The 17,557-nt window shown below is 30.8% G+C and overlaps 1 protein-coding gene across 1 annotated transcript; it reads right to left on the reverse strand.

The window, feature by feature from the left end:
- Positions 1-1,528: 1,528 nt before the first annotated feature.
- On the reverse strand, positions 1,529-3,314 carry LOC107888167 (protein FEZ). The gene is made up of 3 exons (XM_016812295.2): positions 2,878-3,314; positions 2,467-2,774; positions 1,529-2,372 (listed from the first exon to the last, which is right to left on the reverse strand). The coding sequence occupies exons 1-3, from the start codon at positions 3,059-3,061 to the stop codon at positions 1,701-1,703; spliced, it is 1,164 nt and encodes a 387-aa protein (XP_016667784.1). The 5' UTR covers positions 3,062-3,314; the 3' UTR covers positions 1,529-1,700.
- Between the last annotated feature and the right edge of the window lie 14,243 nt (positions 3,315-17,557).

Genomic DNA, 17,557 nt, shown 5'->3' on the forward strand with positions numbered 1-17,557 from the left:
ACGGGCTTCTCCACATGTTCCACGAATCGAGAAAGTTCAAGTGGATCAAATGAGTTACATTTCCTCAATTGACCTCCATGGGATGTTCTTTACACACAGACTTTGATAAGTGGCTATGACATGCACTTGCTTAAGTAATAACTTAATAAAGGAAATCATATGAACAACTACAAAAGTAATATGATTTGCTTCCTTCAACAGGGTCTTATTAGAGTTTGAAAGAACGAAATTAAGGTGAAAAGAAATGTTATTGAGAGTTTGAGTTAAGAAGTTGACAATACTGAAAGACAATTTCAATTGGCGTTTAAAAAGTCAAAAAAGAAAAAAGAAAAAAGAAAGGGATATTTATAGTTACAGTAATAAATTTTCCAGGAAGAAGACAACACCAATGGGTTTGGGTTATGTTGGGTTAAATGGGTGTTGACTCTAATTAAATACGGTTATGTTAGGTTAAACGGTAAATATAATTATATCTAAACTCAACACGGCAAAATCAATTCAAAAGTAATTATTATTGAAAACAATGTGTTATAAAATAAAAATAAGTTTCTCATAAGCATGCATTAATAAATAATATTAAAAAGTGTAAATATTAAAGTGAAAAAAAAAACTCTCTTTCCTAAGCTTAAGTAGTTAAAACCTATTTCAAGATTTGACTAGTAAAATAAATTTCTTTCCCGTTTTCAAGGTATTTAAAGAAATCATGTAAATTCCTGTAAGCGGAAGGACTTGAAACTTTTTTTTCCAAAAAGAAATGATTCGTCCGCATTTCAATAGAAAAAAGTGATGAACAAGTTTCTACTTGGTGCATCGACCTTCGTTTTGACTTTGAATCACTAATTACTATTTCAATGAATGGTAAAGACGATACGTTCTTTTGATCATTCTCCATCTTCTTCTAAAAATGATTTTCAAATAAAGCATATGTTTTAAAAGAATAAATTACTCACGTTATAAAAATACAGAAATTTAATTATGTTAAAACCCATATTTTAGCATACTATTATATACCACCTTCTTGATCACATGATGTGAAAGTTTGAATTAAAATGAAACCATTGACAGAAATTATATATCGATCTATCGTCAAACACGGCCACTTAGTTATGGGATTATAAGCGCCTAATACTACTTAGCATATCTAAGGAAAATGAAAATAATGGTCAAGTAAACATATATTAGTTTGTATATATATTTATATATATGACTATTATAAATAAGAATGTATTGTATGAAAATGTGATTCCATGTCATCTTTATCCTTTTCTAATAGAAGGATAATAAATCATATTTTTCCACCTGATTTTTAATATTTTTAGTTGGATTTGAATTTTTTTAAAAGGAAAATGATTAAAATCAAGAAGAAAAATTTAATTTGTTATTCTCCTATTGAAAATGGATAAAGATGACCTGGAATCATAGTTTCGTACAATCTATTATCTATTCCAATATATGTATTTTAAAATATTTTCTAAATGTCAGTGTTGCATATGCATGTATTTATGTGCTTTATTTTACTAATTAAGAATTTAACAATAAAACTTTCCATTCTCAAAATAATGAAACAATTTAATATGCCTACAAAACGATTCTACATGTTAAATTCTAAAGTGGGAAAAGTTTATATCAAGTAGATCAAGTCAAGTGTGACATTTGGTGGAGGAAAAACTTCTTGACATCTCACTAGAACATGAAGAATCTCAAGGGATGCTTGGCTTCCAAGCATCCGCCACACTCATGGGTAAAGGCAAACTGAAGGGAAATCCAATGGATCTAATACCATCCCACTGATCATCAACATGGGTGACATTCAGGTTTTTAAGTAGTGCATTTTCATGATCTTCATTATTGATCACCATGTTCCCTTGCATCCCGTGGGGCAATGTCCCTGAAGAGAAGCCAGTGCAATGATCTTGCGATCCGCCATGGAAGTGCACAGTACTATCGTATTCTCCAAGCATGGAAGATGACATGTTAAGCAACACGGAAGTAACATCAACTGCGGATTTTGCAGGAGATGGGGTTTGATCAAGAGGTGCAAAAATGAGACTGGTTAGGTCTCCATTGGAGATGGGAAGTTGAGGAGCCATCTGGGAGAGAGGCTTGTAAGGGACAAAGTCTAAAGGAGAAAATGCAGCAGAAGATGTCTGTAGTAGGTCAGTGTTACTGATAAGGTTAAACTGGACTGGTGATGAACTGGTTTTGGGTGTCAAGGATATGTTGTCTGAAGAAAGTTGAGAAGTATCTGAACCTCTACTAAGCATATCTGATATTGATGATGTTTCAGGTTTTGGAGAAACCCACGAATGACAAAGAGCTCTTTGAGCTGTGGAGTTAGTTTTCTTGAATATCCTGCATATCGCCCATGAGTCCTGCAAAAATTTTTCAAAGAAAGCTGATAAAATAAAAATAAAAATAAAAAAGCAAAAGAGGCAGAAAGGTTTTAAAAGAAAGTGGTTTGTTTACATTGGCAGGAAGGCATTTGTCGAGGAATCTTTTTGGTGGCGTAGGCGCGGAGTCAGTGAGAGAAGGTAACCTAAACTCATGCATCATCCAGTCAGTTTTCACCCCTTTGGCTGCTCTACCTTTGTAGAACACAAGAGATTTCTTCAACCCAATGCACTTGCTGCCTTCCGAGGAATATATGGGACGGTCAGTCCCTGTGGCTTTCCAAAATCCAGCTCCAGTGACTCGGTTTGGCCTTGCACTATTTCTGTATTTTCTGTCCCTGGGACAGTAGAAATACCACTCTTTCTCTCCAGTGGTTGCCAGTTCTTCATAGAAAAAGAAACTACTGTTAGTTCCCAAGTCCTCTAATCAGACACTAAAACATATATGGATATATATATATCTGGAGTAATGGATTAAGTAACTTACTTGGAAGTTCCCATGGATCATATTTATAGATGTCTAGTTGCTTAATCAGCTCTACTGAGAGAGGGCGCTGCTGAATCTTTCTTTTCAGATAAAACCCAACAAGCTCTTCATCTGTTGGATGAAACCTGAACCCTGGAAGCATGATTTCTTCCATTTTATCACTATCACTTACTCTCTCATCCATATACTCTATTTTCCTATATACCAAGACAAAACCCAAGTTCTCCTGTTTCTCTTTTCTTTGGTCAAACTGAAAGTTGAAAATAATAAAGTTTCTAGGTGGGGGAACTATATTAAAACCCTAGAGGAAGACTGAAGAGCAAGAAACTTGCTGACAAATGAACAGCTTGAGAATGAAGCAAACCCTAAGCAGCAAGCAAAGTTTAAAAAGAGATATTGAACTCAAAGACACCAAGTTGAGAGTTAAGGTTCACTTAATATGAAGCCAATATATGCTTCCTGAGGAGGGGGCTGCCCCCGAAGGTTCAGCCGCTTTTTTTGGTGACTTTTAAAACGAGTGTGTGTTTTGCGAGGATCGGTTGGCTCACCGAAGAAGCTAATGGCAAACGCTTCTTCTAAAATAGAAAATAAGAACAACTACCAAGAAATTAAACCCACGTCAAGAAAATCGACTTCATTTTACAAGAGTTGTTTGTTTTGCCTTTGTCTCTATATCCAATAGTCACATTCATCACACTGAATTTACTCCAGGATTCAACTAATACAATAAAAAGAAAGTAAAAGAAAATAATGCAAACTGAACTTTATGAAATATCATTTTTATACTTCTTTTTTTTTACATAAATTACTTTATAAAAATTATTTAATTGAAAAAATATGTATTATAATTTTTTTTTTTACTTTGCACGATTTAACCAAACAAAAGTTATTAATATTGTCTATTGGGTTAGTATTTGGTATACAACAGTATGGTTTTTTTTAGTAAGTAGGCTTAAAAATTTGTTATTTATCCATATGTTTCTTTTTCAAAATATTTATTTATTTTTTAATATTTTAATATACGTTTATCGGTTACTTGTCAAAACACTTACTCAATTGTCTAACTTGCTTGTGGAGTCTAAAAACTTAAGTAAAAATGTACCAAATATCATTCCGGATTTATGTTACTTTCTTTAACTATTTTTAATATTATTTTACAAATCTTAACCATATAAACAAAATAAACATATACTATTTTCTTTCCTTGGTTATTTTTCTTTTCATTTCCTTTTTTTTTATAATTACTTACTTAAATATAAAATTAGAATCAAGTCCGGTCAAAGCAAAAATCCTCCATCACAAGAGAAATTCAAAACTCAAAAAAACCAAACTTCTTAGCATTTTGAATCAGCAAGGGTCCATCAAATTCTACAACAAACTCATATTTTGTAATTACTTGTAATTTTGAAGTTTTGTTTAATGGAAGAATCTCAAGAAGCTAGAAAATCAGCAGCGTCTAGGGATAATAACTTGCAAATTTTTTTAATGCAAATCCCATGATACTTTTTGCCTATCCAATTTCAAGTCAAGACAAATGAAATCCCAAAAATCACATATAAATATATATATTTATAGTTTTTGGGTTTGAATTATTTAACCAACTCCCAATACACAAAGCTGAAATATATTAAATTTATATATTTGGACCGTAAAAGTCCGATGCCAGTGTTTAGTATTAATCTAATGATGTTTAGTTTTCCTCAGAATCCGAAAATTCAGTTTCTATTCCATTCCCCAGAGCTTCTATTCCACTGACTCGTCAGATTTTAATGTATACTATTTTGTATCAGTTCAGAGATAAACATTTAACAAGAAACTAATGAACATGTGATGGTTAATCAAGTTTAGCTCACAAATTAACTGGGACCAACTTGCCTTAACTGGGAACATAGACTAAAATAAAGGGTATATCTTTGTTGACCATTTTTTTGAAAATTAAAACATACCTAACTTTCAGAGTTAATTACAAAATTCAAACCCCTATAAACTTGCTGGTTTTATTATATAGCTGTAAGGCTAATTTAGACCAAAGGTTTTACCATTTCTTTCTTTTTTTTAAAAAAAACAATGGCTGTATCAACGCAATTTTTTTAACAGGTAGAATTAAAAAATTGTAATATGTTTAATTCTTTTATATATATATATATTTATACATATTATTCTACTCTATGTTAATAACATGTCACCCTCTCAATTTGTTTATGAAAATTTTAAACTTCAGTAGCAATTTTTCTGTCTCTATATGGATTATTATTAAGTACATTATTAATGAAAATTCTTTTAACTACATAATTAAGGTTGAAAAAGCTCAATTGTCCTTTCTTATTACTTTTTTTTTTATGTTTAAGTTAAATATGACTTTGCCTTGGTTGAGATGTTAAAAAACTTTTAATGTATTGAATTATTATTCTATATATATTAATTTTAATGACACGTGTTATGCATGTGATATTATCAAATTATTGTAACATCGTCAACCAGGTTTGTGAGTTTCAGCTAAGTCGAAGGCATTACATTGATCATCGAAGTGATCCTGTAAAGCCATTCTTTTGCTTGTGGTGAATTGGATGAAAATTGCTCTTCTCTTTTTAAGAAAAACATCCATTGATCAAACCGGCTTTACATAGCAATTTAATTACAATATTATTAATATGAAGTTTTGAGAAAAACGATTAAGGTTTAAAAAGACTTTTCAAAACTTTTAAGTATTTTGCAAAGCAGCTGAAAACATTATTAAAAATAATAGTTTTCTAAACCAATTAGCATGCAATAATTAGAATATTAACTAAGTATCATGCTTGAAAATTAATGAGCTAAATAACCCCAAACCACCGTTATAAAAGCAATAGATAATTAATAAATTACAACCCGATAAATAAACCAATAAAAATGATTAAGGAAAAGTCTAATGGAAACTTTTAAATAATATTGATAATAAAATAAATAAGACGCTAGTCCGAGGTTCCTCTGATGTCATCTCAAGTCCTAGCTTTATGTATTATCTAACAGGTAAGGAAAGAGGGAGTGAGCTTATGACAGCTCAATGTGAGTCTAACTTTTAAATCATAATATATAATTGTTAAAAAATAAAACATTCAATTTATAGCATCATGACAAATTAAGCATAATATAAGGAAAGTTCTGTAAATTAATTCGTGTACAGGTTATAATCATGATGCAATGCAACTTTAATTTTAATTTTCTACCGATAAATCCTATCCACCCTCGAGCATCACTCGACACTCCAAAACACATGTCAATAACTAACCATCCTGGATTTCCCAATGATGATGGTCGTTCACTTGTCATCTATGACGATGACTTTTACTACAATAAGTTACCATCTCAGTTGTCCGATTTTGATGACTTTTTTAAACTATCATCCCAGTTTATTTGGTTTCGATGACATTACCGCCTACTTCGTGTAATACTGACTTTTGATGTGATATTTAATTGCCACTTTCTCCTACGAAACTCATCTGTCCTCCATACCCAAATTTTATGTAGCCATGCACATAAACTCAACATATCATGTTATTTATCAACAATCGATGTTATGTTTGTCAAGCACATTCATTTGCTCCATACTATCGTCTAAAAGCATATAAACATGTATTCATTCATATCAATTTCGAACTAAAAACTTCTATCGATGTAATAACAGTAAGTTGTTAACATGCTAGTTCAGCTAACACATACATAACAGGTTCCCACACAGGGTTCGTATATAGGGTTTGCACATACAGGTTCGCATTTACAGGATTTGCACATACAGGGTTTGCATGTAGGGTTCGCATAATAAATCACATAAGGGTTCGCATATTAAATCCATAAGGGTTTGCATAATAAAACATATAGGGGGTTCACATTCTAAATTCAAAAAGGTTTGCATAATAAAACATATGGAGGTTTGCATACTAAATCATATTAGAGTTTTCATATTAAAACATAAGGGGGTTTGCATACCAAATCCATAAGGGTTTGTATGTAGGTTCGCATACTGGCTATAGGTTGCATGTATATCTGTTTACGTAAGGGTTCGTCTAACATTTACTAAGGGGTTCCACAATGTTCACTAAGTAATCACATGATAGCTCACTTAAGGTTCGCATACATAGGGTTCGCATATATGGGGGTCCGCATAACAAATTACCCTAATTAATTCATCATACACAATGGTCTAAGTTAGATCCCACACTTGATTGAAGACACAAAAACTTTAATTTTTGGATGAGGAAATTGGCAATCACTGGGAGGAAAGGGATGAAATTGAAAACCTTGAAATCTTTTACAAACCCTAATTGCAATGATGATTTCGATAATGAAGAAGAAGAAGAAGAAGAAAGAATTTTGAGAGTTTTTCTTGAGAAATCTTCTAAGTATGAATTATAGGTTTTGAAAAGATTGGCTATGTATAAAACTTTTATTCCCTAATTGCAATAAGATTAGGAATTAATTTAGAATTAGGGTTAATTTAAATTAAAGATTAAATTAAAAAATAGTTTTCGATCAAGGCTTGTTTTGAAAATCCGGTACTTTATGGGGAATTAAAAAATAAAATATTTTGACTAAAAGTGCACAAAGGGTTTCAAACTTAGGATCAAAGGAAATGCTATGTTTTAACCATTGAACCAACAAGCTCATTCTTAACATAAACCTTTAAGAAATTGCAACCAAGGGGTCAAACTTAGGACCTTAGCTTTGCCTAACACTTAACCATTTAGCTTAGTGGTCTATTGTTCTTAATTTTTTATCAAATATAATTTTTAAGTCATTTTAAGTTTGTTTGTCCTATTTTTACCATGCTTTAAAATCTAAAATTTATCCCTATTTGATTAATTAATTTAATATTTTTTATGAAAATAAAATTAAAACAATCTTCGTTATATTATATTAATGTAAAATTGTAAAATTTAAATTTAAAATAAAAATAAAAATAAAAGCCTGATATCAATATATCATAAACATATTATTTTAATTTTTGTATATGCATTTATATGTGAATCATATAAAATATGTATATTATACTATTATATAATTTAAAAGATATAATCAATATCATCTACATATCTATATATAAAAGGAAGGTTCATGTTGACAAATAGCACACACTTAAATGCTCCTTTTCGTTTTCTTAATACTTTATAAAAATGGTTAATTTTCAGTTTTGATATTTTAATATATTTAAATTTAAGATTTAATCCTTATATTTTTATTTATAACATAATTTGGTCATTATATTTTGATAATGTTATTAATTAGTTCAAATAATTAATATCGTTAAATTTTAATAAAAATATTACATGGTTATATATAATCTAAAAAAATTAAATCTAAAAAGTAGAAGAATTAAATTCTTGACAATAAAATTAAGAAGGCTAAATTTTGAATGTACAAAATGTAGAGACTTAGAGTCATGGTTGTTTGAATTGGACTGTCTGGTCGAATCGAGAACTAATTGAAGTATCAATTTAGAAAAAGAAATGAAACCAGTTGACTCGCATACCAGTACGGACCGGTTGAATCGAGTTAAAAAATTGATTGAACCAATTTTTTTATTTTAAAAAAATATAATTTTCTTTTTATGATTTTTAATGATTTATTTAATAGAACTGTATTAACCAATGGTTTGACCAATTTAACCATTGGTTCGATTCTAAAACCTTGCTTAGAGTATATTTTAATTTTGAAATTTTTAGTCCATAATTTGACACAAACAAATAATAAACTCAGCGCGAAGCATGGATAAATCATACTAGTTATAGATAAAAAGGAATCTCTAAGACCTACCTTAAATGTACTCCCTCAATTTTTCTTATTCTTTTTTACCATTTACTTTTTTTTACATTATAAGAATGCTTAAATTTTTAGTTTCTATACTTCAGTTTTTTTACATAATTTAGTCTCTCTATTTTCATAATGTCATTAGAAATTTTCTTAATAACACTATTCCAACAAAAAAATCCACATAAGAATTTTAACTGAAATAGTTAAAAAGTGTTAATTATTTTGATTAACTAATATAATTATAATATTATAGAGATACAATTTTTCCCAAAAAATTATAGGAATTAAATCTCAAATTAAATGGATCAAAATCATAATATGACTAAACACAATCTATCTCTAACACAATCATCCTAATGTCTCCTCTTTTTTGTGTATGCTTTTGTTGTCACGATAGGATTAATCTCGATTTGAATAAGAAATATTTTAAAATAATAAGATATTGTTTATTAATAAATTTGAATAGTTATAGTGAAATTGTAATTGAAGATTTCAACAATTTCTTGACCTAGTGACGAAAGTATTATGTTGTATGTTGTAAGTAGGAGAGTTTGGGTTCGATCCTAAGAAACTTCATTCCCCTCCTCCAATTATAAAAATAAAAAAGTAATTGAAGATGAATACAAAGCAAATTATTCATTATGTCACAACCTTTTTTTGAAGACTATATTAACAGTGGTAGATATTCAATTATGGTTCATATATTATGCTCAAATTTGAGATTTAACTTTTATACTTCGATTTTTCACATAATTTGTATCTTAACTTCTATAATGCCATTAGCTAGTTTACATATTTTATTACAAGTAAAATATTTACGTGAACTTTTAAGATTTGTAACACCATTAAAATTCTCCGTTAAATTTTAATTCATTACGATATCTTTTTTTTCTTGTTACATGATCATCAAGTGAGTATTTTCTTAATTTTAAAATGTCAAATCGACAGATTTGATAGAAACACTTTAACGAAGTTAACAACTAGATTTAAACTTTTGTATTCGAAAAGTAAATAAATTAAATTTTTAAAAATAAAATTATTCAAATGTACGGAGGGTACAAGTACTTGAAGCATGTTTTAATCTTAAAATTATTATTCTATAAATTGACTAAAAAAGATAATAAACCTAAACACGCAACATAGATCAGGAATCACACTAGTTAATAATTTAATTATAAGAATATAATTGAAAATTTGAAAAATTAATGTTGAAAAAATAACTATTGAAAATTTAAGTAATAAATTTAAGTTATAAAAATTGTTTTGTATATTACTTGAAATAAAATATCTAAATTGTTTGATAAAGAATAATATAATATTAAAAGAAATACAGTAAAATAAAAAAAAATAATTGAATTTTTTTCTATTAAGCACTAAGTGGGTCCCTCTCTACTTATAATTTTCTACACTTTTCAAAGAAAAAATTTCTATCCAATAGTTTTTATTGCGAGTTACCAAACATGTTTAAAAAATTAAAATTATTGAAAATATTAATTTTCTAATTTTTTTTCAACACTTTATCAAACAAGACCTAAGACTTTGTTTAAAATTACTTTTCAAAAACACTTTCGGAGTCAAAAGCACTTTTGGAGCTATAAAAATTGGATGATCTTGCAATTTTACTCCCTAAGTTGTAGCTTATGAGTTGCTTGTTGAATATTATTTCCAATGATGAAGTTGCATCTTGGTGGTGAATTTGATTATGTGGTGATTACCTTTCTTATAGCAAGATTGGTTAAAGTTGATTCATGGTAATTTAGAAAGGCGTTGTTTGTGGTTGTTGGATTATAAGAATTGATGAAAATTGCTTTATAAAAAATAGAAAAAGTGGTGAAATCCATTTAGGTTACTTACTTTGGATGTTAATGTTTGTAAGTTTCCTTATAACAGTCTGTTTTTAGTCATATCAGAATAGTAGTTTCAAAACCACAAATTCGAGGTTGAAATAATTATTTTATTATTATTTTAATTTCTACAGCATGATAGTATGTTTGTGTGAAAGTTTCGTTAAAAAATTTTTATTGTTTGAATGCTTAATTCGATAAAAAGAACTAAATCGCGTAAAGTGCAGAAGTGATGTTCTAATAGCTAAAGGTATTAAATAGCTATAGAACCTTAAGTAAGAGTCCTTAAGTGGTAATTAGACCATTTCAATTATGAGAGGACAATTATGGGTTTATATTAAGTGATTTTAATGTTTTGTCATTAAGGTTAAATAGGTAATTTGATAATTAAAGTTAATTAAAATAAAACCAGAGTGATCATCTTCTTCCATTATCTTTTTGCAAACAAAAATAGCATGAGAAGAAGCCATATATAGGGTTCTTCATTCAACCATTCCCATTTCTTACAATTAGGTATGTATTTTGTCCCGTTTTTAATGATTTTTATGTTTTTGAGATCGTTGCAGCTAGGTCTAGCTAGCCCAGGGGCTATTTTGCAAAATTGTTAAAGATTGAGGATGTTTCAATTGATGAATAAGCATGTATTTTAGTGATTGTGATAGATTATGAATATTTGATGATAGTTATACAAGTTTTGTTAAGTGATTTTTAGTGAAAATGCAAATTAGGGATTAAATTGTGAAATGTAGAAACTTTGTATTTAAAATGTGAAATAAATGAAAAATATGGGCTGATAGAGACCTAATTGAAATTCGGTTAGCATGGGTTTGGGCAAAATTACATGTGTAGACACTCAATTTTGCCAGGCCCAGAAATAAGTCCAAAAACGAAGATTTCAGTCCAGAATTACAAATATAATTTGGCCCGATCGGAATGGTCCATTACTTGAAAAGATTTAAGGTCCATCTACAAGTTTGACTCATATGGAAATATAATCTTCAATGATATGCAATCTTAGATGTGATATGCAATCTTAGATATGATACAATCTTTAGATATGATTGCAATCTTTGATATGATACAATCTTAGATATGATTGCAATCTTAGATATGATATACAATCTTAGAAGATATGATTTTGTAATCTTGGAGATTTAATTTGTAGATATCCTTTAATCTTAACCGTTGATGTAATTGATCTGTACCGTTGGATTTGGGGAGGCTCAACTATAAATAGAGGCCTCTCCCCTCATTCTAAAACAACTTGACTTCACTTGAGTTTTGGGAAGCAATAAGAATTCTTGAGAGCATTCACTCAAATTTCTCTCCCTCTTGCGTTCTTATTTTCTACGGTTTGTTCTTATTTATTCTTTATTCATCTTTGTTTTCAACCTTTTTATTTAATCCCTATCTCCTTGATTTTTTAATTCTCTTTTATATTTTAGTTTTTAATAATTTTAGTATTATATCAAATTATTTTTTTATTAAATTCTATATTATTCATTGTTTTAAAAAATATATTTCATTTAATTGAAAAAGTTTTTTTCTTAAATAAGGCAATGTTTGGTGTTTAGAAATTCGGAAAATAGTGCCCTAACATGCTGGGTTGCGATTTTTTCGTTTGACTAAATAACCAAATATCCTTTTTAATAAATTTTCAAAATCATGGGATGATTTTAGTTACGAGGATTTAAAATATCGTGTCCTAACATGCTTGATGTTAAAAAAAAATGGTTTCGACAGCTTGGCGACCCCGCTGGGAACCTATAAGAGAGTCAAGTTGAAAATTGATTATTTTCTGTCTTAATGTAACGCCCCCACGCCCGAGACCGTCGCCAGAGTCGAGTATGAGGTGTTACTAAGCTTAATTTAACATATTTAGAACTTTGGATTATTTATTTCTACATTCACAGCTTTTAAGCTCCTTGCATCACAGTCACAAGAAAAATCATATCTCTAGTTACGAAACTCGAAATCAATATCCGTAAATTTTCCCTAAATCTAGACTCATATACCTATCTAATAATTTTTTTTAAGAATTTTTGGTTGGGCCAATTAGTACAGTTTATTAGTTAAAGTTACCCCTGTTTCAGGACTTGACTGGTCTGACCTCTGTTTACCACGAACCACATTTCACTCTGTAAAAAATCCATATGACTATGAGGTTTATTTCTCCTGAAACTAGACTCAATAAGGATTCTGAGAATATAAAATACACTACCCAATTATATCGTTACAATTTATGGTGAATTTCTAAAGGTGGAATAGGGGATTCAGAAACTGCTATGACTCTGTTTCACTAAAATTCAAATATCTTGTAACATATAATTCTTTTACCTGTTTCATTTGTTTCATGTGAAACTAGACATAATAAGCTTCAATTTGATATGTATTTCATCACCAAGTTCAATTTCTATGATTTTTAGTAAATTTTTAAACTCGTGTCAGTGTTGCTGCAGTATTCTGTTTATGGCAAATTTCATCCCTTTTATGAGTTTTTATGCACTAAGTATCTTAATAATTTTCCTTAACATCAAATATAATCTAAACTAACTATTTTCATAATTTATCATTATCAAGCATTTCCTCAACCATTCGATCACCATACCATAAGATCATTTACACAAAAAAGGTATATTGCTATACATGCCATACTTAAATTTACAAGCCATTACCAAAAGTCTTCCGGATAGTGTGACTGAGCCTTCGGCCTATCCCGACTCCTGAGCTGACTTGTCCAAAACTACAATGAGTAAGAAGGAGGGAGTAAACATAAATGCTTAATAAGTTCATATGCAAATAATAAGTAACATAACAAACAGTCATACCAATCAACATTAGCATGTATCACTAAAACACATATCACATTTTTAATCATTTTTCATCATCTTATTACCTTATCGTGGTTGTATCAATACTCAACCCGAGGGTTAAATACATACCTGTCCAAAATATCCATTTCACATCACTTACCAATACATCTCTTTACATCTCGAATATTCCTCCATTTGAGTAGAACTTTACCCGTTGAACACATCGGAATATAATTCGGATACATGGATAACTTGCACATAAGTGCCATATATGCAATCAAGCAATCATGTAACCCGCCCATAAGCGAACTCGGACTCAACTCAACGAGCTCGGGCGTTCGCATCCATAAGTAAACTCAGACTCAACTCAACGAGTTCGGATGCCTAGTTACATCTCACGAACTCGGACTCAACTCAACGAGTTCGGACATTCGCATCCATAAGTGAACTCTGACTCAACTCAACGAGTTCGGATGCTCAACCATCCTAGTGACATGTCACTTGTATCCTAATCTATTCCTAAGGTTCAAACGGGCTTTTCCTTCGAACACTTATCCTTGCCGTCTTCCGTAGAATGCCGAAATCAATACTCGGTAACAATTATATTTAACAAGTAGTTCACATAATTTACATATTATTTGAAATTAACCACAAAGCATACATTTCATAATAAAATTCAGCATAACATATAATTAACATCAATAACTTAAAAATAACCATTATGCTACATTATTTACACATGAACTTACCTTGGTACCAAAATACAAGGATTTTGCAATTTAGTCCACAATCTTTTCTTTTCCTCGATTGAGGTCGATTCCACGTCTTTCTTGATCTAAAATAACACATTTAGCTTATTTAATACTCACATTATCAAATTAATCCTTAACTCAAATTTTGGCAAAATTACAATTTTACCCCTAAACTTTTGCATATTTACAATTTTGCCCCTAGGCTCGGAATTAAACTTTATTCCTTATTCTTATGTTTTACAACATGCTGATCACTTTTCTCTTCTATGGCAACATCAAATTCTCACTCTAACATGTACTTGTGACTATTAGGTATTTTTACTAATTAAGCCATTTTACTCGTTTTTGCTTAAAATCGAGTAGTACAAGTTGTCTAACATAATTTAAAACTTCATATTCTATCATAAAACATCAAAATACACAAATTTCACCTATGGGTATTTTTCCAAATATAAACCCTAGGTTAAATTATTGCTAACATAAGCTTTATCGAGTTACCGGGATCTCAAAAACGTAAAAATCATTAAAAACGGGGCTTGGAATCACTTACTATGGAGCTTGGAAGCTTGAAACAAACCCTAGCTATGGAGAACCCTTGAAATTTCGGCCTAATGAAGAAGATGGACAAAAATTGGCTTTTAATTTTGTTTTTAATTCATTTTAATAACTAAATGACCAAAATACCCTTACTACTAAACTTTCCAAAAATTCCTTCCATGTCCTAATTTTGTCCATGAACTTAAAATTGGTCAAATTGCTATTTAATACCTCCTCATTAATATTCCAAAACAATTTCATACTAAAAACTTCTAGAATGCAAGTTTTGCAACTTAATTCGATTTAGTCCCTACTTTCAATTTAAGCACTTTAGGCATAGAATTTCATCACGAAATTTTCACACAACCATGCAATCATATTATAAACCTCAAAATAATTATAAAATAATTATTTCTATCTCGGATTTATGGTCACAAAACCACTATTCCGATTAGGCCCTAATTCGGGATATTACACTTAATGTCGGAAATTTGGAAAATTTTTAAAATATGTCATTTTTATATGTGTTAGTTGCATATGTTTGTTATTGTTTACGCACACATTACATTTGCATGACCGTTGTGGTCACACCCTTAAGTGGGAGTGAGAAGCTATGCTTTCGTGAGGTTTTCACCTCCGCATGCGCTAGTGAATTGCTTCCGGGATACATCTGTACCTATGTTTTCGTGAGATTTTCATCTCCGCATGGCCATAGGGAAATGTGTCCCCCTGAACCGAACTTGGTCCATATGAGCCTATAATTGATGAGGATCGAGGAATCTGCTGGTTCAGGTACCCTTGCTTTAGAACCAAACTATATATAGTGAACTTTAAGTGCTTGCCCCAGGTAGTATGATGATGACCTTTAGTGCCTACCTTTATAAGTTCTTATTTATTATATTTTTTTATATATGTGACACTGACTTGTTTTTCTTATTTTGCTATCATTACATGTCATTTATCATTAAAAGGTGTCGATTGAAGGTTCGATTTCTGAGTTAGAAAGTTTTGTAATGGGAACAAATATCTTAATAAAGTGGAGGACAACTCTTTCGTTTGTGCTTGGTTAGAGAAAAACCAGATAGAAAAAGGAAATAGTGTCACCGAAGGATACACATCAGAATTATGAGACTACACTCTCATTAGTGTGATGCAAAATAACCTCCAAGAGTTAAAGGAAATATTGGATTAATGGAGTAACGAACCCAAGCAGTCGTTCTACAACAGTTATGGGGAATTGCAGTATTTGCTTGACATGAAGATAGATGAACAATTCAAGGTGAGCGTGGGGAGTACTGAGGGACACTTCTACCATTACAGATGAAGATAGTCACCTCGTGGATGGTAGGGGTATAAGATATACAAAATTGAATTGGATGGAAAGAATTTTGCTTATTATGGTAGAAAGGCTCACTTACTATAGGACCGCTACCAAACAACAAGCTGGAATTTACTGTGGTACTTTAGGATGTTGTACCTATCAGAAGTAATGGAAATGCAAGACCTAATGACTGGGACAACCCAAATGAGCATGAAAGAAAGGGATTAAAGAAGATCGTATCGTTTAAAGACCTTTAAAGTGGAGATTAGCTATGCTGCAAAGATACCCATGCAAGCAATTCGAAATGTTCTATGGAGGCAGAAATTTAAAGACTCTCAAGAAGCATTGAGGATGTTTGATATCATTTTAAGGCAGTATGCTGCGAAGCTGGAATGCCTACTTGTTCACTAATCTTTCTTTCAAGGTAATCAGAGCAACTTCACAGACATTGGAGGAGGTGTCTTTGGCTGTAGAGCTTACTTCATAGGTGAAGCTGTAATTCAAATTCAAGAGATAGCTGATCATTTACAGATACTGGTAGAAAGGGCAAGCACGTTGAGCACCAATATAAGCTACAGTTCAGATAGAGGTCGAGAGTTAGCTTTGTTATTAGATAGGGTTAAGACTCTGGGCCTACGAGCGAAAGCGTATTTGTAATCCGTTTTATGAAAAGATTTTTGTTCCTTAAATAACGTTTTCTAAAATGAAACTGAATCAAGATCGATACCTTTTTGCATTCATGCATTTGCATTACATTACATCAAAGAAAAGAAGGTGTTGATTCGAAATTCGATTCCTAAATAGAATAGTTTGTCATAAGGAAACAAATTTCTTGATAAAGTAGATTATAGTGCGGTCGTCTAAATATAGTCCAAGTAAACACGACGAGAGAAAGTTGGTAGTCCACGGAGGAATACATGATGTAATTGCCAGAGATTCAAGCCAACAAAGGTTATCCAAGAGCATAACGAGAGAAAGCCGGAAGTCCACGAAGGAATACATGACTTGATTTAATTGCCAACGAAGATTATCCAAGAGCCGGCACTTTTTGATGAGTATCATGGAGATAAGCAAGCAAGAGATCGAGGCTTAGATTAAGTAGCAAGGAGCTAGCAAAGGCATCTTTTGGAGAATTTACAGGATTCAACCATGAAGAAAAGATCAGCGTTTACTTGGACTATGAAGGGCAAGATCGCATATGTAATTTATTTTCATGTAAAGAAATCTGTTTTCTAGAAAAGTTATTCTAATGGAATTGAATTCAAGATCAACATCTCATTTTCTTTTGCATTCATGCATTTGCATTGCATCACATCAAATGCATTTAAATCCATAAAAAGACCCTAATTAGTTAAAGTTATTAAAAAGAGAAAGAAAAAAAGAGAGAGAGAAGAGGGTCACGGTTGAGTGAAAAAGAAGTTGAATGGGAATTAACGACGTTCCCTTACATATCCTCGACTTTTGTGTCAAGAGGGATAGCTTACCCGGAGAAGGGGGTGTTTGGAAATGAAAATCATCCCATCAATGTCATACATGAGGAAGGGACTGAACAAACAAACCTTGAGGGCATTCGCCCTTACGAACCGGGAATTTCTTTAAACAATTGGACTGCAGAAGAACTTCTTG

Source organism: Gossypium hirsutum, chromosome A03 (assembly GCF_007990345.1).
Source record: "Gossypium hirsutum isolate 1008001.06 chromosome A03, Gossypium_hirsutum_v2.1, whole genome shotgun sequence".
Taxonomy (NCBI): domain Eukaryota; kingdom Viridiplantae; phylum Streptophyta; class Magnoliopsida; order Malvales; family Malvaceae; genus Gossypium; species Gossypium hirsutum.

Coding starts and splice junctions, on each gene's coding strand:
- LOC107888167 (XM_016812295.2), bottom strand. CDS start 3,061: ATGGATGAGAGAGTAAGTGATAGTGATAAAATGGAAGAAATCATGCTT. Junction 2,775..2,877: donor TGATCCATGGGAACTTCCAA/GTAAGTTACTTA, acceptor TTTTCTATGAAG/AACTGGCAACCACTGGAGAG. Junction 2,373..2,466: donor ACAAATGCCTTCCTGCCAAT/GTAAACAAACCA, acceptor AAATTTTTGCAG/GACTCATGGGCGATATGCAG.